The following is a 23,251-nucleotide window of genomic DNA, read 5'->3' as shown; positions in this document are numbered from 1 at the left end:
TTTACTGATCTGAGCTTACAGCCTGCTCAACCCTGTTGTGGGGCAGAATGTTGAATTTTAGTTTGTTGCACTATAATAATGTTAATAAGACCAATAACTGTACTTTTTTTTTTTCTCCGTTAAAGGCAACAGATGAAAGCAGCACCATTAGTGTGTGGTATCTTAAGCAATGACCCAAAGCTCCTGTGGACCTAGACATGCAGTCCAAAGACATGTAGGTTGGGGTTGCCTGTAGGTCTGAATATGAGTGGTAGTGTCTGTCCCTGTCAGCCCTGCTACAGGCTGGTGATCTGTCCAGGGTGTACCAATGTCAGCTGGGATTGGATCCAGCCCCCTCGCAAACCTGAATAGGACTAATCAGTCTAGAGAATGGATGGATGGTTTTTCATTACGAGTTTCCAATTTGCCCATGGTATTCAGTGATTTGTGAATGAACATCTTGTTTCCTATTCACGAGCCTATTTAACACAATTTTGAACTGGCTAATTAGCTACTGATAAGGTGTTCCACAGTGTCCTTGTGGTTTAATATTGTGTTGGTAATAGTTGTAACGTTTAATAATGAGAATCTGTTGAGAGTGGCTTGTTGTAGTCAGATATGCTGACGTTTAAACAGCATGTATAGCAGAAAACTGAAAAACATATTGACAGCACACAGAACAGACCTTATTCAACATAACCAGTAAGGCTGCTCATTCAGTTTCAAAAGATATCCATTTGTGCATTTTGTTATAATGTCTTCTTGTCCATATAACTATAGATCTCTTTGTTTACAGATACAGCATAGAATCACATCTAAAATCTAACCAAAGCTTATCTTGGCCCATAAATCACTTGAACGACTAATGGAAGTTGCCTGCACTGCTGCACTGAGACAATATTACCTATTAATCCCTAGAACGCTGTAATCACTTTCTATTTTAAGAGGAGCTGTATTCTTAGATTCTTCTGTTTAATTACATTTTTGATTAGGAACATTAGAGTTTAAAGGCCAGGTGGAACAGCTTATTGAATTTGTTCTGTAAAGTAGTGCAGCAGACGGTGTTGTCTCAAAATTTCTGGCATAGTCTGGATAAATGTACTAATTGTTGCTGAAGTAACTGCAATTTTTAATTTTTAGCTATCTTTTAGCATTATTGAGCAAATACATGCACATACAGTAGCTCCATGTAAACATGTTTATAATCAGTGTATCAGAGGAAAATGCAATTGAATGTGACCAATATCTGTCCTGCTCTTTTGGTTTTTCACTGCTCTTCCTCCTGGTTAAGTCACAACAGCATCAAGACAGGAACTTTTGAAAGAGCTTGACTGAGATGTTACCTCCTCAAAATACTCTTGACATCACTTCATAATCCCTGTGATATCAGTCATGATTGACTTTATATTTGACATATTCTGCTTCTTTCTTCCAAGCTGAGGTCTAATTACTGCAGCATTCTGGATGAGCTGCACCAATGCACCAGAAAGGGCAGAAGTTGTAAAAATATGTGGTGGTTTTATTGCTAATATTAATTTACTTGTGAAAAATGAGGTCAAGAATAAAGATTAATGACATCCCTTGGGTTTCCAAGGTGCCAAGATTTTTAAATGTGTTCTTGCAGCATCAGATGTCACGTGCACAAAATATGTTCCAAGAGATAAAATGCTAGCAGAAAAAGCATAAGGTGACCAAAATACAACCGATCATTCAATGTGTCACTACTTCAAAACAACGGAAGTTTACAATCATTTTAACTAACTGTCATTACCAAATTGCAGCACTTAGAAATTACTACTTGCATTAAATAATTTTTTGGCAGTCAATTTGTGCTTGGGATGCAGTTTTTCGCTGTAATTCTCGGCCAGCCTTTACAGTAATGCAACATCGTGATACCCGATGAGCACATTGAGTGTGAAAGCGCATTTTGCGCACAGTGGAAGTGATTTATGCATTTCAGTGAGGGTAAACTCAATTACATTACCTGCAACTAACTGGACATTCAAAAGTAACTTTATTTTACACTTCAGGTTATACAATTGTCAGGAAATGTACAAGATCTAAAATGAAACACTGGATGATAAAATATCGTGTCCTGTTCTAAAAGGTAAAATCGAAGAAAACATTAACAGCTTCACAGTTCCTCAGTTGTTTATTTCTCGGTTTTTGGCATCTAACTTAGAATACACATCAAATGCTAATCTACAGGCAAATGACCTGCATGCAGCTTCATTGAGTAAATGAATGAAATATGTACAAGTATGTTTCCTATGTATGAAATGTGAAAAAATACAATGTGTTCCTAAAAATGGCATTTTAGTTGGAATAATTCAGACAATTTTCTGGTGCACATATTTGATTGCTCTCCTTATTAGCAATCTGCACACAACAGCCACACAGTACTATACATTAGTGATCAGGCAGTATATTAACACAGTTTGGCGATGGAAAATGTTGATTTCTATTGCGCTGAGTTGTCTGTAACAGGTGAATGTGGTATGTAATTGCACATGCCGATATCAAAAATACACTGCGTATTTAAAGTCACCAAGACAGGGCCTCCCAGAGATGATAAGTTGTATTGTGTGTTTTGTATTGCAATAACATACCAAGCACCTGGCAAAGACATCGATGTTAACTTCACCATGGGTTAACATTCATTTATGTAGTATCAACCTGCAGGAGTGAGTTATTTTTAACTACTGGATGATGTGTGTGTTTGTAGGGTTGTGTAGCTTTGTATGGGGTTGCTGGGTGATTTTCAGTGTGTATCTGTAGTGTGGTGTAGTGTTGTGTTTTCCTACAATTACCTTGTGCATGCATGTGTCTCAATTGTGTTTTGTAACAGCCTCTGCCGATCGTATTCACTGATCATGACCCAGAAGAACATGTTTTCCTCACCAGGGAAAAAGGCTGGAAATGCATCGAAGATAGACGAGAGAGGAATTTAACCCTGGCTTCTTTCTTTTCAAACTTCAATGATGTTGATAGATGGCACAGAAGGATGAAACTGCAAAAGAAAGAAAACAAAACAAACACCATTTATGTTTTACTTTTTAAAACTTTCGTGCTAAACACATTTATGATAAAAGACAAATACCCTGTATTTGACTGAAGAGACTGATGGGAGCCAGGTTGCAGTATTTACTGTAGATACTCGAAGTTATTGGATTCCACTGCAAGTGCTGCTGCAAAATTTCAGTATACACCCACTCTATTTCTAGGCATTGGAGACTGTGTGCTCATTTTGCCAATAATAAATACCTTTAAGACTTTTGATGGCTCAAAACTGAACCTGAGAACACACTACTGAACTGAAGATCTTGCCAATATTGGCCAGTACCAGGGAAGGTTTCTGAAGCCCTTATTACCACTCCTCTGACAGACACCGTACATCAACACCCGATTACCTAATGAGGACTGGAAGGTGAGATAAGAGAGCACAATGAGAAATCCTACAATGACTCGCCCTTAGCTAATTTAAACAAGAGAACTCATTATGTTGCTATGTTAAATCAGAGCCAGGGGCCAACAATCACAATGCAGATGTCCACGATAATCGATTGATCGTAGCCTCATTACTGAGCTGAGACTGCATGTATCTGTCCACTGCTATCTATTACTTCTTAAAGGTATGTCTCACGTGCTCAAAGCTCCCCCAGAAACCTGTTTCTATATTTTCATTGCAGGAGTTTAATCAAACAGATACAGCAATAGACCAGACAGCAGCCACATTCCTCTGTATTTTCTCTAACAAACATGCTGCTTTAATGTGCACTGTTGGAGAGGAACGGATCATTGGAGATTACTGTGATTACATCTCCAGAAAAGATATCACTTCCATTAGGTGCAAGATGTGTTGTTTCCCCCTGTGTAATATTATCTTAATGTGTAAGGTAACGCTTCAGCACAAGTATTGGGTGTAATTGTTGTGTACCAGAAAATGTTAAGCATTTACATCTCGAATAGTTTGATGTTAAATCTCCTGGAAAGAAAAACATTTAAAAGAAAAGGAACATCATTTTATTTTTTTATTTGTTTGTTTTTTACCAGTGATAACAGAAACCACTTGTGCTTGGTTTGATTTAAGATTAGTTTCACTTGCTTGTTTCTAATTAAACAGACGGAGGCTTTCCCTGGGTTTTTAAATTTTATTTTATTTATCTTACTTCCTAATCAGATCATGTCAATTTATGTTGTTATTTTAATCACGGCAACGGCTTCTTGCTGTTTAAGCCATTTTATAAGAGAGTCTGTAGAAGAGTAAAGCAGGGGAGAGAAGAGTCTGTTAGGTTTATCCTAAGTCAGCAAACGTATATATATCATCCTAGTGATACTGGCCATGCTACATACACCATTACATGCTACTAAACCATCTACTTATTGATCTTGCATCACTTTATAATAACTCCATAATTAAATATGGCATATTGAAGCCATCCATCCATCCATCCATCTTCTATACCCGCTTTTCCTGGTTCAGGGTCACGGGGATCTGCTGGAGCCTATCCCAGCTCTCTCTCGGGTGGAAGGCAGGGGTACACCCTGGACAGGTCACCAGTCTGTCGCAGGGCCACATATAGACACAAAGACAGACAACCTCACACACTCACACTCACTCCTACGGGCAATTTTAGAGTCACCAATCAACCTAACATGCATGTTTTTTGGACTGTGGGAGGAAACCAGAGTACCTGGAGAAAACCCACACAAGCACAGGGAGAACATGCAAACTCCACACAGAAAGGCCGGGATGCGAACCCACGACCTTCTTGCTGTGAGGCAACAGTGCTAACCACTCAGCCACCATGCTGCCCATATTGAAGCCATGTTTCAAAAAATCATGCATTTTTCTTGAGGGATTGATGAAGTTTATCATCATTTCAAGTTTTCATTTTAGCGTCTGTGCAACAAAGTCAGATGTGCCTCTACAAAACCACAGTAATCTTGTTAATATCCAGCATAACCAAGTTTGCAGTTGTGAAGGGCCAGAGAGGTGAACACCTGCAGCATGAGCTGGCTGAGCGCATAGATTAAATTACATGATTATTCACCAGAGGAAATTGTTTATGCTACACAGCATATTAAAAACAGCACAACACAGGAAAAAAAAAGGAAAACGTTATATATCAGGCATTTGAACATATCATAGTAGGTAAAGCAAAGGTCAAGGATGCATGAGTGTGACTGGTGTGCATGTTTTCAATACTTAGCAAGAAAATAATGCAGACAGATATTGCCTGTGCCTGTATTCAGATGTCACACTCACCTTGCTCCTCAACAGTCCTCCACTGTGGTGCTCTGGTGTGCTCCTCTCTGACGACGGCTTGGCCTTCTCCTTATTGTTGCTGGAGTCATTGTCCTTGATGATGTCATACTGCCGGCAGAACAGGGCAATAACAGCTGCCAGGAGGTGAGAGAGGGACACACGTGCAACACACACACACACACACACACACACACACACACACAGACACAGACACACGCAGAGACACACAAAGGAGAATAGGAATTCAGTCATGAGGCGGCAACTGTCACTCACAGACATGTCACCACTTCCTCTAGCTGAGCACGTTGAAAGGCCATGTGGATAATGTGATTCTGCTCCCATAGAAGTGTGATGGTAGAGTCTTTATCTGAAAGCTTCCCAGACAGTAATTCTCTGTGGAGTTTACTTTGTTGCATTCTGCAATGTGCCAGATGCAGTTCTGCTGTAGTATATGCTCACAGTGAACTTCCTTGCTTCACTGACGTTATGAGTTTCTGAGACCGCTATTGTTAAATATTCAGAAACTGATATACAGTTCTGGTAATAAGAATGAGGGAAGCTGTGAGAGATGCTCTAAGCTTAGCATAATTCATTTCATTAACAAATTGTTTTTTCTGCATCATTTTAAAGAAAATACAGTACTTAATTACTTTTTAATTCATTTTGGTTTCTTCAGGTCAGCGAAGCATTGCAAAATAAGAGAGGGACAAAAATAAAATGTAACAATTATGAAGTTTTGATGCCTCACAAAATGAGGGAAAGAGGTCAATCCACCTTCAGGCGGACTGGGCTGGCTGCAATTGAGCAGTCCATTATGAATATGCCCCATGTGGTATTTTTATCCCTTTCCTCCCACTCTTCAAATACTGCAAGTTACTTTGGTTTCTCTCATTAGTATTGTTTAACTTACCACTGATGCTCAGGGGTGGGAAACCCTGCTCCTGGCAGCTTGTCAGATATGCCACTTCTCATTGTACCTTAATACTTCATTAATCAGCACAGTTTCCTCAAAGGGGTAGACGCTCATACTCAGATGGAGAGCTTAGTTGCTCAGAATGCTCAGAAAAGCGTGATGTTGGTTTGACATCAGTGTTGTGAAAAAGCCTTGGAGGGATGGGATGTTCAGAGTAGTCCGAGTTACTTCTGCGTGTATGTTACTCAGGTTTTTGGACATTAGCTTCCACTTCTCTTGGTCTTATGTTGCACACTGTTGATAGCGGCTTATTGATTAGTGTGTCAGTGTCTGGATGTAACTATAACAATCTACAGTGTGAAACATCTGTCATGTGTTCACTATTAATCTTCATCAGTGAGGTTGACAATAAGTGTTATGTTGATGTTCCAGTTAACAAGTCAAATTATCTTCCAGGACATTAAACACATAAATAACTTTTTAAGGCTCAAAAGTGTCTCTTACTGGGCTAAGGTTGTTATATAGACTATTGAGAATAAAGACAGTATTACAGATCAGACACTATTTATGTGCTTTAGTTAGAGTATTGATGACGTGTTTACAAAAAAGATCTACCAGTGTCCAAATATAAAAAAAAAAAGTTTGAAACTTTGTCCCCTAAATCTTGGCCCTACTTAGTACTAAGAAGTCTATAATTCTGGACACCTATTGTTTTAATAGATAGTTTGTCATGTGACCTACCCATAATGATAATGTGATTTATTGTTCATGTCTACAAGAAACATTTTGACTTAACTACAGTTGAATAGCCATGAGATCTCAAAAGCTATTGAAATGTATTAACCAGTTTGAAAACCTACCTGCCCACATCACCAAGACCACAACAATTATGATCATCTCTCCTGTTTGCAGATGTCGGGACTTGTCCAGGCCCTGCACAGTGGGGTCATCTAGGAGACAGGACAGATAGGACAGTTGCAGGATATACAGACTCCTGAATACAAAGCACCAAATGCTTTGTCCCTACCCCTTTATTTATATAGAATGGGGGAAATATATGGTATATTGAACATGAAAATTCAGAAACATTTGGCTCAAACATTATTATAAAGTTGAAATAACAGTCACGTGCCTGTCAAACAACAAGAAGTCATCTTTACAAAGATGCTGTTGGTTGTAGAGCAATATTATTGAATTCTCTCATTAGGTAAACTCATCCTAAAATCTGGCAAAAATGGACACTCCATTTATCTCTCATGACTGTTATGCCATTTAACATAAACTGTAGATACGTGGGCATTACCACATATCAATCTTGTCCCATTAATCCTGCTTTAAGTGGATTAACTATAGGCCTATTTCCACTTTCCAAACTATCTCTTAACCCACGTGAATGGAACGCTTCCAGAGCAGCACTCTTCCCAATTGCCTGTTTTAGTGAATCAATTTGTCAAGAAACTGAACCCAAATACAAGACTGTCAGCTCTCCTAATGTGATCGCAATAATGGAGTGGGGTCAGTTGTACCGCTTTGTTTTGGTAATGGTGTGTATGGGCATGTGAGTGGAGAGAGAAGAAACTAGAAGTTAGAAATACCACAAATCACACAGCAAGACACATTTAAATAGTAAGATATAATAGAAGATAAGAGAAATAAGAGAATACAATTTACAGTATAGTTAAAATATGAGATGTGAATAAATAATCCCAAAGGTACACAGAGCTATACAGAGTTAAAATGACCCTGCATATTACACTTAAATGCCAGGTCACAGTCAGATCTCAGCTCAGCGCTACTGCAAGTATGGCTGCTGCTTCTGAAAGTTGTTCTTCAGCTTATTAGTCCCACGTCTGCTCCATCCTCTTGAATCCAACCCACTCAATAATAAACTATTCACTGACTATTATATATTAACTTTGGTCTTCCTAGCAAGTGAAGAACTACTTTCATTTTCCATCCCTGAGACTGAAATGACGTTCTGATATATTTCTGTAAAACGGTTGGATCTGTGATGGCAGCTCATCAAAGCCTATTTCAGTAATTAATTTTATCCTCAAGACCTTACTGTCCTGCAAAACTTTTTGTTTCCTCGTTGATTTAATGATCACAGTTAGCTTGAAGAAGTGCCTTGGTACAAGCAGAATTTGTAGTGTGTAGATATGCACTATGTAGGCTGTGTGTGCATACTTGATGCAGTGGATTTATACAACAGAGAGAATGAACAGAATTTCCAGATGACCTGAATAACATGTCCTGCTGCCGTTTCATACATATTTCATGTTGCATTACACTCAGACATGCTATGTGATTCAGCGCTAGAGGAGAATGAGTGGATTGTGGTGCACCATAGACTTTGTGTTGAGATAATTAGCTGACCTCTTTTTTTGCTCACACCAAATCCCATGGTGTTGTTAATGACTGTGAACAGTGTCAGGAAACCAGTGTAACAACACAGCTGGGGTGTTGTACTGTACTGGCATCACAAAAATGTATCATTTGATTTATTCCTGCATCACACTAACTAGTATAATACAAGACAGATAGTAGGCCTATTGATGAGTGGAGTTTAGTTTGTGGTACAGCTGACGAAATGGTTTTTATGAAATAAATATGGTAAAAGAGCTGTGTAGTTAAATTCATAAGAAAATGTAGCATTCCTGTGTTTCAGTGCTGTTAATGGGAGCCTACTGTAGGTGTACTGTACCTTCTGACTCAGGCAGACACTTGGCATCTCTTTGAAGTCACACAGTCATTGTGTCAGAGGAGACCACCTACCTTATTAAATCTGACTGCTCATAGCACCCATCCTTTCAAAGTATTCTTTTGCTCTCATGTGAAGCAGTTTGACAGCTCAGTGGAAGCAGGTCGTATTTCTAATGGTTTCATGTCTTTTTTTTTCCCGAGGGAATTATTTGTATGACGTATTAGGAGATTTTTGTATTGACTATGGTGTCAGTGCTGATGCAACACAACATGTTAATTTACCGTAGATACTGTATATTTCACAGTAGGTCTCTTGTATTTCACCAGGATGGAAATTGAACTCAACAAAATTAGAACTCAAATTGCTTAAACGCCAACAAATTAGGTAAAAACACAGCAAAACCTGAATGTTGTTCTGTCTTGTGCAAGTTTTTAAATCTGAAAGCCAGAGCCACAGCACATTACACTTCACTCCTGAAGGGCAGGCAATGCACATAAATATATACCCTGATTAAAAGCTCTATGTGGAGCTAATAAAATTGAAATAGACTGCAAAGACATATTGATCCATAAAAAAAATCCAGAGTAGCTCATTTAAATTCAAATTCTTGCCAGGAAATGCTACATATGAAATATAGATGGATTTAAAATCTGGTCTGGCCAAATATACATTCAGAGCCATGCACACTAATATGTAATCATATTATCAAACAGCATTGCATTGAGGACACAACAAAAGCATTATTGATTCATTGATATCATAGCTCTAGGTCTTGGAAATGTCTGGTGTATACTGCAAATCAGTTTAGTTTCAATAGGAGGCACTTGGCTGTGACAAAGGATCTCAGGTATGGCTTGAGCTAGCTAGATTAAAGGGGCTTTTTGAAGAACAGATGCCAGCAGCAACAAGCAGAGGAAAAAAAAAGTCATATTAAATTAAACTGCAATGAGGTTTATGAAGAATACATATGTTGTTATTTTTAGAGATAGCATTGTAAACATCCTTCCAAGCAGACAAAAGCTACCTTTTTTATTTTAAATGTAAGTATCAAACACAAAACAGCAAAAAATGTATTTCCAGAGTTTGTGGTAGCTAATGATGTGGCTAAAACAAGTGTCTCAGAGTAGTGCGTCAGAGAAATGTGCAGATCCTCATGTCGATGACCTTAGAGCCAACTAAAGTGTTTGCTCTTTTTTAATTTAAAGTTTTTTCCTCCCTCCTGGTAATCACATGTCCCTGTGGGTCTTTAATGGGATCATTTATATTGTAATATTGACTAAATTCAAGCCTGTACCAGGAAAACTGTGTAATGATATAATTATAGGCCATCATCACTGCAGCATCACAATTAGTCAACCTAATTCTGTTCTGAAGAAGTGGGTAAATGCTCATTGAAGATGTGTCACTTTAGAGCCCTGCAATTGAAACAGCTGAATTAGGTAGATGTGAGGAAAAGTAACTGTACTGTTGCCTAGTGTCATTTTATTAAAGATTGAACCAATAACTCAAGGACTTAGACTGAGATAATAGACAAGTTTAAGGTTTTAATTGTAGTATTCAACCCAGGAGACAACTCCAAATTGCATTTTTGTAGGGGCCACAAATAAGTTTGCTGTATTTATGAAAGGATGTACCTGCATCAGCAGACTTCAACTGGTTGGATCTTTTGGAAAAAGTGTAACTTGGAGAAAAATAGTTATCCAGCCTTGATTAGAAATATAATGGTAATGGTTGAATGTTGGGTGGTAAATACTCCAGTGTGCCTAATACTGCCATAAAGCAATCTGTATGATTCAGACCATTGTCATGGTATACAGACCATTAGGTACTGGTTAGTTTCTTTGTTTCTTAAATTCCTTATGAACTTCTTCACAGCATTTTAAAAGGTGGAACTTATTGTTGGTGTTGAGTTAGAAGCAAGTAAGCAGCCTAAATTAGAACATTTGACCTAGATAACTAATTTAGATACTAAACATTTTTAGGCTACAGTATGTGTAACCTCAGGTAGTATCTGTTATAGAAGCTATGGATTTCTGATGTAGTTTCACAGGATTTTAATTCTATATGTTACTTTTTTTTAATATTACTTGTAATCCTGATCACACCAGGTAACCTGTGTTAATTAGGTTGTGTTTGTCACTGCCATCATTCAGTCAGGATCTTTTCTGAAGTTGGGATAAAAAATAAATAACAATGCAACAGGCCGTAGTTTACGGGATAATTAGTCGCAGCTCTTATGTGTAGATTCCTCAACCATGGAGCACAGTAATTTCTTTCTTTCATTCTTTCTTTTATGTGAGTTGGACTGGCAAACTGGGGCATGAGGAGTCAGTAGTGCTGGTGTTAGATTTATGAAAAGTTGACACTGATTGCTTCTACAGTGCATGTACAAAAGCAAACTCCACCAAGCGAAGCTCATCTATTGAATGCGCTGTTTTTCTGACCTACTTGGATGACATGGGGGAGATGGAGGGGTCTGGCTACAAATCTTGATTAATGGAAGGTAGAGCCTTGAGCCTTAAAAAAAATCAGTAAGGTATCAGCCATAATTCTTTTCATACTCAAGGCTTTGTTCAGATATTGATGGTTAGTTGGCTTTCTAAAATCCTTTGCTTTTAACTTCAAATATCAGCACCATACATAGTCCCCTGAATATGTAGCAGCGGGAATAGAGTGCAGTGCCAGTGTCTGTATTAGCTTAATGGACAGTGCACAGGCTTTTGTGTTGAACTTGTGCTTGAATTAGTTTCTTTGTCTTTCACTTTGGTCGATCTTGCCAGCTTAACTAATGGCACCAAACCTGAGTCAGCTCTGGAGAAACATTTATGAATCACTTGTGTCAGCACTACCTCAACGAGACCATAAAATAACAGAAAAATAGTATGAAGTATTGCGCCTGCTTCGGCACCAATGTCAAATCCAAATTGCTGTTCCATGCATTTGGCTCAATCTATAATCATGGCTGAAATAATGGACAGCTGATTAGCAGAGGAGTTTCCAAACTGCTTAAAATAGAAAGAAGATGTAATTCTCACACTTTTCTAACCTGTGCTATGAGAAATTGAGTGCTACTGAACCCATTCTCTAGTGGTCACAGTCTTCATTTTTCCTCAAGCTCATGAGCCGAACACAGTCACTGAATCTGAAGCATTTTAGAGTGTGTGTCAGAATCCTGATTAGGCACCTGAAGTGATATAAAGTTACATAAATTCAGAGGAGCAGTCATGCTGGAAGAGTCTGTCAATAATGAATTGGTGCCTAGGAGAAAATAACCCGAGAAGCACATAGGGGCTCCGTCCCCCAGAGAGACACTGTGTGAGGAGGCTTCAGGTTACTTGCACTTATGTCGACACAAGCCTTTACTGTATCTCATTTTCAATGTCTGGCCACTTAAAAGCATTCAATGGTCAGGAGAGGCTTTACCGCAACAGCATGAAAGTGTTTGTAATGGGTTGCTGCTGTCTGTGCCTTAGGAATAAGGTCTATGGCAAACCATGCAGAATTAAAAGCAAAACATTATGTTATGTAACAGGGAGATATCAAGTACTGTGAAAAAAATTGTACTCCACAACACTGACTGCACTGGTGAAATATGTCTTTTTTTTCATAAGCCTGTCGTAAACCTAGCCATTGTAATTTAATTTGAAACAACTGCATTTTTAACTTTGATAGACTGGGCATATATCACTTAAAGGCCCAATGTGTATATTTTGATATTTTAAATATATTGTCATTAGTGTGTAATCACCAGAATATACCAATTGGTACATTTTCTTAATTCTAGAATTAACCTTTTAAGTCAACATAGGGAGCAGGTCTCTCTTCACGGAGGCAGCCATGTTACTTAGCTATGTTTTTACGGTAGACCAGAATGGACAAACCAAACACTAGCTCTAGACAGGGAATCATGTTTTGTTTTGAATATGAGAGCTACCATAATCTTTAACAAAAGTTTGTGTCATTTTGACCAAATGAAAGAATATGTCATCCAATGTAGATCTATATGTTTTCTGTGGTTTTCACATTAGCATGTTAGCAATATTATCGTGAACATACTTTGCTGACCTTGGCATGTAGCTCAAAGCACCACTGAGTACAGAGCTGCTAGCACTCTAGATGCTTTGTACTGTTTATAGTTTCTAAACACAGACAGAAACCTGAACTTTGCCACGGGGCAATTATTAATATCTATATCTCAGAGCAGCTTACCTTGGTTGGAGCTGTTGGAGGGAAAGCGGTCTGACTTCTTGAGGGTGCGGAAATGGACCTTCTTGCTGGCTTGGCTTTCCCCATATAGGCCAATTGACTGGACCTGGATGATGTAGTCTGTTTCCTCATCCAGGTCCCAAAGAACACAAGAGCGGCTGGTGGTATTGACTTCCCGTATGAATCGCTGCATGTGTCCGTCCTGTCTCTGGATTGGAAGAGGATTGGAAGAGAGAAAAAAAAACAGAAAAAATGCACAACTGAGTAGATTTAATAATCAGTGCAATGTGAAATGAGGAGCTCAAGATGACCACATAAAAATAACAGCACTGCAAATGTAACCATACATTCTATAAAATATCCTGTTGCTTTGCCTTATGAATTTCATCTTTACGGGGCAATGTTGCATTAATGATGTATCACCTTCGAACACCATAAAAAAAAAATCTAAAAACAATCATGTACCTGTATGTGGGGCATGGCAGTGTGAGAGGTGACCAACCAGAAAATGGTGAAGGTAGTGGAGAGTGATATGCTGAGGACTTTATTATATTAACAGTTGGCACTTTATGTCACCATATGGAGTCTCAACTGGAAATTGAAAAGTTTTGGAGTGAAAATTCTGATTAATATCGACTGCAAGTACCTTGGAGACAAAGACTTTCAAAGTTCATCTTTGACCTTCAGAACGATAACGGCGCATTTAGTTTTTTGGTTTTTAGGTTTTTTTCACCATCTTATATGCAGACCTCTCTTCTTAGTCTGGTCTTTACCACATCTGTTCTTGAAGTGGCTTTGGGCCAGATGTTTTCTTATGTGCTTTTTATGGCCCAGCTTGACTGAAAAAATCTCTCAGCAAACAATGAATATAATTATTAAACTGCTAAATACACTGAAGGCAATTACCAGCTGCAATTCAACTGCATGACTTGATGAACAGCCCTAAGGAGAGATGTTTGAGCATTGTATACAGCCAATCAGTCACACTAAGTGAATAGCAAAGTTAAAGGGCTGCATAATGGTTTGAGATGCATAAAGCATGAACATGATTACAGCGGCATATGGCATTCTGTCATTCAGTGCTTGCACTCATTGGATTTCCCATTTCAAGCTTTTGAAATCTTTTCATCCTTAAAAAATGCAGTTTGGCAGCCTCTGATAGTTCTGTGAATTCAGGTTGCCCTTGTTTTCTCTTGACAAATGGACCATGCCAAGTTTTATTCTGACTCCAGGCTCAAAAGGAAGATTTAGTCAACCCCTCTCAATGTCATGCAAAGCTTTAGGGCATTCCTAAGAATGCAATTTAAGATGAAAACATGTCTGCATACGTGTTACTGTTTAGTCGGCATACTGGGCAAACTCACAGTTCAATCTCGTAGGCTGTCGAGAAATGTGATTTGGGAGAAAACTGATTCTAGGTGCACTTCTACATGCCAACAAAATTTCAACAGGAAATGATGAAGGCTCAGTTCCAAACCGCAAATGGCTAAAGCCAAAAATACAGCTAGTGCCATTTATTATTTTGGACTTGTTCTAGTAACCTTTCCATGGTCTCCTTGATTTACATCAGAAGTTCAGAATTACCTGCTGTGAGATAGAGAAGCCAATTATTATATCTCCCTCTGGAACCTCCCAGGACACAGTTGCCGAGTCGGCCCGCAGGTGCATGACAGAGACATTGACAGGAGCTGGTGGCCGGTCTAAAGGAAAGAAAACAGAAACAGAAGGGTTGTTAATCCATGCGCTAGATATCGAATTATCTGTGCCATCTGTGCCCACACTGCACCTGGAACGTCTCTAGAATTACAGTGGCACTAATTCACTACAGGTGTTTGAATCAACACTGAAAAGCTGATTATAACCATTCTCAGAGTATAGTTGCTATGGTTTGTGGACATATTTGTGAGTAGAATTAGAGAAATACAGTGATGTGATCAGGCAGCAAAGACTACAGAGGGACCTTTGAATATACGGCATGCACCTCATGCCCTATTTTTATAGAGCTTTCAATAGAGCTACAGTTATAGTTTACTGTCTTCAGAGACACAAGAGACAGAAAGGCAGTCTCAGAGCAAAACAAGTTATTAGCAAAACAAAACAGCACAACACTGATAGCAGCACATTGCAGCACTTCTGTGCACTAAATAAATTATATTACAATTATGTAAAGCCATACCACTAGAGCAACCCACAGAAATATTAAAAATGACAGATGCACAATTCCCCTTTCACACGAAAAGCCTTGCCTGTCAACCTGACAGAGTAAGATAAGAAAAAGAATGACCTTTTTAAAATAACCGCTGTGTGCATTTCATGCGCACCACCTTCGGGCAGGTTTACGTTACTTCATTCTGTCACTTTGCAGCCATCTATCATGTTATGGCTGCTGGTGGACAACACTGATTGCAAAGTGGAGACAAAACAGCTAAGAAGCAAAATGCGGGAGAAACTCAGGGTGACAGATCTAATACGTATGCCTTTACGGTGTCCAAGCAATCGCTCAGGTCAGATGGCTAGGTAAGATGGGATTGGCGTGGCAGATGGGATCCAGGAGGTCATTCGTGTGGTCTAATGAACTTTGTATGTTGTCACAGGAAGTAACTGATGCAATGTAGAGAAGGCAAAGTGAGTGGAAACAATCTGTGCTAAGATGTTTAAATTATGAAGATGGAAAAGAGTAGTTTTTTATGGGAATGGAATCAAGGAAGAAAACACATGGCGTGAAAGGACACAGAATAAACATGCAGATATGCTTTGCCTAATGAGTTGCAACAACAGTTTGTTTTTACAGCTCTCAGTAGGAGTTCTGCACAAAAAGAGTTTTAATTAAAGGATTTACAGTCAATCTTGTATATCTATTTTGCTAACTTATGGATATGGATGAAATAACCCATATCACAGTTGTTCTGAGACGACAGGCAGAGCCATGTGTTCTAAAAAGGCAATATTTCATCCAAACAGTGCACTTGAGAGAGATAGATGAAAGACGAAATTATGAAATGAGGAGGCATTTCTAAGGTTCCTCACACACCTTTATCTTATCTCCCCATGTCTCCCCCTTTGTCAATCTCCATCTTTCTAATTCCCTATTTTGTCTCTGGCACTTCTGTCTGTTTTATCTCAGAGACAATCTATGACGGCCTGTGTGTTCAGCATTGAAGGTGACACTCAGGCAGATCTCAGGACCCGCAGGTCAGATTAGGCTATCAGTCTCCCTGTCTCTGCGCTTGTGGCATTATGTGGGGGCAAGGTCAAATACAGGGATGATGCTCAGTTCCTCAGGTTCATGGGATGCTCAGAGATTGGTCTGTGGAAGGGAGTGAATGAGCTGAACAAGAGGACAGACTAATGCTTAGTTTGTGATTGAGAAGATGAGAGGAAATTAATGTTCCCACCAGAGAGAGAGCAGTGAGAAGAGTGGTTCGTAATGCCGGGTATCAATAGGTTAAGAGGTGATGGATGGTTCATTTTGTGCATATAATGAGAAGCTCCTTTATGGAAGCAGGTGCTGTGATTTGTTGAGATACACTTACAGAAGGTTGAGGGTAGAAAGTCACATACAGGATAAATTATCCTAGATCTTTGGATAGTCATTGGAAATGAGTCATACATATATTTGCAATAACGATTCCTGTGGCCTTGTGACTTGGCAGTGGCTAAGTGAAGTGGCTAATTTCATGTCATGAACATTTGGTGATCATGGTAATGATCCTGCAATTGGATCTCCTGTCGGTCAAGTTACATCACAACATGCTGACATAGTAACTCAGATACTACATATTGCTTTGAAATACCACATTTTTTAAAACCATGTTTCTGTCCACACTGAACAGCCTTGTATTTCTTTAGTTCTTGTTTCTGCATTATCCCAAACATAAAAGTTGCCAAATTAACAAGGGTGTTCATTTGTTTTGCTTGTTAACAAGCGAAAGCTATCAAGCCGCAATTTCCGCATGTGTCCTACAGTACAGTGCACACTGTACGGAATCGGGTATAATATTTGTCTAAGACATGACACATCCATTTCTCCTGAAACTTGTTGTCCTTTAGGTAATGGGGGTTACAGACAGCCAGGCATGGGCAAAAAAGCAGCCTGTAATTGTGATACATTGTCTGTAGGTCATTTACTGGTGATGGAGCAAGGGATCGTTCAGCTCAAGCAGGCCATCAATCACCTCTAATGTATAAGCGCCCTCTTCCTATATTATGTTTCAGTTGCTGGTGGTAGTATATTTTGCCCGACTTGAAGGGTCGAGGTAAGGTGAGTTTAGAAAATGAAATGAGATGATTTTCCAGTGCAAATATTTTTATTGTTGTGTCTGATCCTTTCCCCAGTTTTTCCGTCTGGCTTGATTGATGTTCCCTTCTGCAGTAATAAAACTTTTTGTGGATCCTTAATATTTGTTATTGGCCATGTGTACCAATTAAGGCCCAGCCCACAGAATGCATTATGTTAAATGTGAAATCAAATGGTAATGGGTCACAGCGGCCAAGGCATGTGTCAGTGCAAACAAATGATAAGGCCCTTGAAAGGATGTGGGGCACACTGACAGGATGGTGTATAGCCAAAGCCCTGCACATTAACAGCTCCCCATCTGACCAGAGTGCACACAGAGGGATAGTGTGGGCGCATCTCTGAATGGTTGACAAGCCATGTGGAAAAGACTCTGACTTTGTTATAGTGACGTACAGCCGTAGCATTTTACAACATGTTTTAACCTCTATATTTGCTGGCAAAGCATAATTATGCACTTTAGTTTGTTTATTAGTTGCTAAGATTGTACTTCTGTACTGACAGACCTTCAGTTTCAGTTCCTAAATGTCATTACTATGTGTGAACAGACTCTGAATCTACATAATTAAAATATCAATACATTTCAAATGCTCATATGTAGAACATTGTATGTTAACATTTTAGACAAATTGTGAATCCATTCTGCATTGTCCTGTCTTTTAGATGGTTTTTATAACATAATAACATTTACCATATAATTATAGGATGACATTTAAAAAGCTTAGATGATCAGTTAGTTTGGCATATGATAAAGTGACATTTTTCTCTGTTACTCTGTAAGTGTTGTAGGTTAATTTTAAGCGGACATAAAAGCTCAGACTGATTGAACTGTTCAGTGGTGATACAGTAAAACTCCACAACATGCATAATTCATTTAATTTCAGACACATTTAAAAGGCCAAATGTGGATTTAACAGGTTTGTGGACTCTGAATCCCTGGACCATCGATCGTACTCCACTTTCAGTTACCTAAGCTAATGACATCTGTTTCTAACACTTATGTTACCTTCATCCCTGGTCAAATAATATTTTCACTGGCGTCTTACAGGTCCCTTAGTACTGTGACTGTTGCCCAGTCAAACATTTTCATCTGGATGTGTTTCTGACTGTGTTGTGGGAAGTATAAATGGTCTCAACACAGCAGGATGTTGTCACACTGGTCGTGGGCTGCAGTACTGCAAATCGCTTGCTAGTGTAACTCTTAAGTAATGTCGTGCTGGTTTTACCTCAGCTGTAACACTGTCTACCCCCGTATTACCTTTTAAAATCATTTTCCTGTGCCCACAGAGAGCTGTTTCCTTTTGAAATTCTGTCTTTCTTTCACATTTGATGCCGAGTAGGGGTGGTGATTTTTATGTGATTTTTACCTAAATCTCTTACTTCATTACACTCTTACAGTATCTGTCTGTTGCAGCAGCACCAGCATGAGGACCTATGTAGGATATGAGATGAAGGGGCTTATCCAGCTAGGCATGGTTAAGCCCTTTGGATTTTCAAGTCCATTTCAGATCTTCTCTACAATAGTGATGCTTTCTACACTGTCCCTTTCTTTAGGTATCCTGTCTTTCAGAGGCTGTGGGACCAGATGTGACCAGGTGCCAGTCTAAGGGTAATATAATCGCTGGCCATAGGTTTTCCTAACCATGAGCTAACACTGATTCATCATCTCAAAACTGTAAAAGGCTGGAATGCAGTGACTGGCAGGATCAGGTTTATGTAGAAGTTACAATAAGACTTGTAGAAGTAAGACATGAAGAAATGTGATCTAGTGTATGATGCTAAAATGCTGATAGAACATTTCAGACTGAAAAAAAAAAACCTGTTCTGTGTATTAGTGAAAATGTCTGCCATGTGACAGCAGGTAAAATTCAGACAACAGGAGCAAACGGTGGCCCTCATGCTTACATTTATTTGTCAAGAATGTGTCAGCAGGTTTATGAACAGCAGATTGCCAATTCAAAGAATAATATGAGCCTGGCCTATCCAAATAAATCCAATAAATTACCTAAAGCTCTCATTAGGTCTGTGGGATTCATTTCCAAGCCTGCTTGTTTTTTGGAGGGCATAAATGGAAATGGGATTCTTCGCATTCAAGTATTTCTTGTCAGTTTGGAGCTTGAACAGGACAAAAAACACCTTGTGAGGATTTATACCGTCTGTGACGGTCCATGGTTAACTCTGGCAAATACTGGGATTTCAGTCACAAACATTCAGACATTGGAAACTGAATGCTCAATTTGAAACATTATCATCTGGTCCATGTGTTATTTCTGCAGGTTTTTATAATGCAATTTCAGCCATCCAGATTTAAAGACCTGTGGCTTGCACATTATTCTATAAGCATGACTCATTTTGACACTCATACCTTACAGATGAAAGAACAAATTTCAGTAGGTGAGCTGACAGAAAAACAGGCTGCATTCATGCATTCACCATTATTGAATAATTTTAGGCCACAATTACCTAAATTCCACAGAAAGTAAAATCAAAAACGGAAACACTCTGAAATGTTCTTTTTTTCCTCTCTCTTTTTTTTTGGCTTCATTGTGTAACTGGCTTACAATTAATTTAGACCTTCCTCTGAATGACGTGTCACTGTGGATCCCATACTCTCATAGCACGCACAGGGCTGGCAGTAATGTAGGTTATTCAACATTTCATTTCATTTAGGTTGAAGCTCAGTGCACCAGCCGAAATTGCATTTATGAGTATCATGTTTATTATGTTAGAATGATCTTTTCGCAGAACTCCAGTGAGATCAGAGATGCTCCTTGTGGTTCACATTGTCAGTGCGGAACATGACAAAAGCTCTAAATATTAGTCTCGGGGTGGGAAAAAGTACGGACGCCCACAGAAACAGTGAAGTGCAGAGCTGATTGTCTCAAGGCGCTGTCACATGCAGGACTCAGGTTTCTTGAGAGGAGAGGGAGGAGGTGATAGAGGTAGACAGGTGGATAAAGACACAGAGATACTGGATATACAGCCATGCAGAGGCAGATTTCTCCAGAGAAGATTTCTGCCACAGAAAGTGTCTGCCAAGTGAGCAGACACCCGGGGACACGATGCTGGATATGGCTGTACTGGCTCTAGTGCAGATCCTCACTTTATTTTTAATTATTCCCAGGTTTCTTACTGTAAACCCACATTTTTTTATTAGATGCATAAGTAGAGTAAACGACCAGTGTTTTTCTTAAGGTTAAATATTGGCACAAAAATAATTAAGTAAATCGATCTAGGCATTAAAAAATCTATAGTGATGTTGTTTTGTGTGTATGAATGAAGAGTGGAATGAATCATCAAATACAGGTTAAAACACATAAACAGCCTCTTTAGACTCTAACAAACAATAACTTGTCCCTGTTACATGACATTACTGAATGCACATGCAAGCTGTAAGTGCTCAGTAATTGATTTGACTTACTTGCTCCTACCAAGAACATGTCGCTGCCAAAAAGCAACAGGACCACAGAGTTGACCAAAACAAGCAGACGAGCCATTCCTCACAGGAAATCGTTCTTCTTCTTAATTGGAAATAAAACGCAGATCTACGCTTGAAGGGCGACTAAAAGCCTGTATAGGTCATATTTTTTTATAATGTGTTGGGATTCCTCTGAATGAATGAATGAATGAATGAATGAACGAACGGCCACTGGCTGAATCAGGCTGAAGCTGGTCAAGTCAATGAACAGGTAACCTGTAAAAGTACGTAACAAACGATGCCATCACAAACATTTTGTCGAGCCCAGACCGATTCTTCATTTAAGGTTTAAATCCTCAAGTCCTTCATCCATGTTCCCACGCAGGCTGAGATGCGTCTGACTAATCTGCTAGCTGAGCGCGTGCACCTCCATCATCCTCGGTATCGTGGATCGTTAGTGAGCCCAGGTATGGACAGGTCGTAAAGAAAGAAAAAAAAAAAGAAAAGATGACGCTGGCAGACTGGGTCGTCTCTTCCCCCCTCCCTCCTGAGGCGACCCGCTACCATGGACAGCGCCTTAACTTTCTCAGACTGCGCTCCGCAGCTCACCCTTTACTGTTCAGATCTGAGTCACGTTTATTCAACGCACTCGGGCCGGGGGTTGGTCGTCCTGCGGTGGTTTCCGGTCCGGTAGCCCCCGACTGCAGCCCTGCAACACCCCTTCGGGTTTCGGCTCAAGTGCATGCACGCGCGGCACCCATGAATAATCATCCACGTGCCAAGAGAGGAGGGCAGCGGCGGTGCGCCTACCTGCGCTTCCGCCGCCACTCACACTGTAGCGTAGACTCCGTCTCCTGCTGCTTTAACAGGACGCTTCGGGAGGAATGCCAGCAGCTTAGGCTCTATTTACCGCAATAGAGTGAGCGGTGTTGCTGCACCGAGACGGGGAAGCAACAGGGACTGATGCTGGGACTCAACGACGACAAATATGAGAGGCACCCCCCTTTGAGGGAAGCCGTCCAAAATCACAAACATATAAATACAGGATGTGGCACTATTGCACCGATGCCGCTAAACTGATGCTTATAAATAATGTATAACAAGCATAGAGTGTTTTGGACACAGCCCCATCTCGGCAGCAGCAGCAGCAGCAGCAGGTCGATGTGCCTCTAACCCGTCATACATTGCGCAGCGCCCTAGGACACGCTGTGCCATCAGGAAGATGAATCGTGTGGATAAGCTGAGTGCATTGGCTCATGGGACAAGCGCTGCACGTCAAATTGCTTGTCTAGGGAATCTATCTGGCAACACAGGCAGACCAGCACTTCAGTCTTAATTCTTGACAGCCCCCTCACTGTGCCAGATGTGTGTGTGTGTGTGTGTGTGTGTGTGTGTGTGTGTGTGTGAGTGATTATACAGTTTAATTGTCAATCCGAATCAGATCTTTCGAATATTTTATGACTACCAATTACCAAAACCAATTAACTCATCAGGCATAGGAACTGTCTTTTCATAGTTGTAGTTTCGTAGTAGTCAATTTAAGCACTCAAAAACTGTCTAGTGGTCAAGTAAGGATTGGTTTCCCTCTCTGAGGTGTTACCATGGTTTCTATGTGCTCACCAGTCTCCTGTGAGCTGGAGCAAATAGACGTTAAACCAGATATTACCCAGTTATTAGATATTGATATTACCATGACAGCACTCTGTTTGTAGCTGACATTTCTGTGGCACTTATCTCTGTAATAGATGTTCAGTTTTCCTCAGCAAGCGTGCCGAAACTTATTTGTGTGTGGTTTTTTCCGAGATGTAAAGTTAGTAGAAATATAGAGGTTGAGACTTCGACAGTATGAAATGATGGTCTGTTTCTTTTCACCTCATGCATCAAACCTGTCTTAGTTTCAGTTATGGATTGAGCTCATCTATAATATAAAATCTGCTGAATTGTCTTTGTGCAAATGGCATTTTACAGTTTAAATCTTTTATTTACACTGATCACATCAGGAGAAATGAAGACACTGACACTGTGTGTGACTCAAAATCAGCATAAAATGCATTTTCTGAGATATGATTTGTGGAAAAGGTGCTTTAAAAAAATTTAAAGAAATTATGATTTTCAGAGAAGAGAGCAATGTGCTCACACGCAACTATGTCTGAATTTATTAGTTCACCCTGAAAAAAAATAATAAAATCCTCTAGCTGACTCGCTTCAGTCTTGTCAGATGTACATTAAAATGAAATACCACAGAGTGATGTAGCACTGGCTTTAAAATCTTTAGCCGTAACATGAGCAGGAATTTATGTAAAGTCTTGGCTGCTGACGTCACTATTTCATAAACAGCTTTAATCACCAGTTCACACGTGCCCAGCAATAAAAGTGACATAAATGAGTAAAGCTCAGCCACTGTAGCACTGTTAAAGAAGTCGCCAGCTCAAACCATCATTTAAAGAAAGATAAAAATGGAGAGGATG

General features: G+C 39.6%; 1 protein-coding gene across 1 annotated transcript; it reads right to left on the bottom strand.

Moving 5' to 3' along the window:
• Positions 1-2,044: 2,044 nt before the first annotated feature.
• Positions 2,045-21,128, bottom strand: fndc4a (fibronectin type III domain containing 4a). Its single transcript, XM_026318755.1, has 6 exons — positions 20,787-21,128; positions 14,656-14,771; positions 13,075-13,279; positions 7,022-7,111; positions 5,249-5,382; positions 2,045-2,989 (listed from the first exon to the last, which is right to left on the bottom strand). Exons 1-6 carry the CDS (start codon positions 20,860-20,862, stop codon positions 2,948-2,950), a joined length of 663 nt encoding a protein of 220 aa, XP_026174540.1. The 5' UTR covers positions 20,863-21,128; the 3' UTR covers positions 2,045-2,947.
• Positions 21,129-23,251: the final 2,123 nt, after the last annotated feature.

Source organism: Mastacembelus armatus, chromosome 24, assembly GCF_900324485.2.
Source record: "Mastacembelus armatus chromosome 24, fMasArm1.2, whole genome shotgun sequence".
Lineage (NCBI taxonomy): Eukaryota > Metazoa > Chordata > Actinopteri > Synbranchiformes > Mastacembelidae > Mastacembelus > Mastacembelus armatus.
The sequence above is the reverse complement of the archived record's forward strand: the minus strand, read 5'-3'. Positions and strand labels throughout refer to the sequence as shown.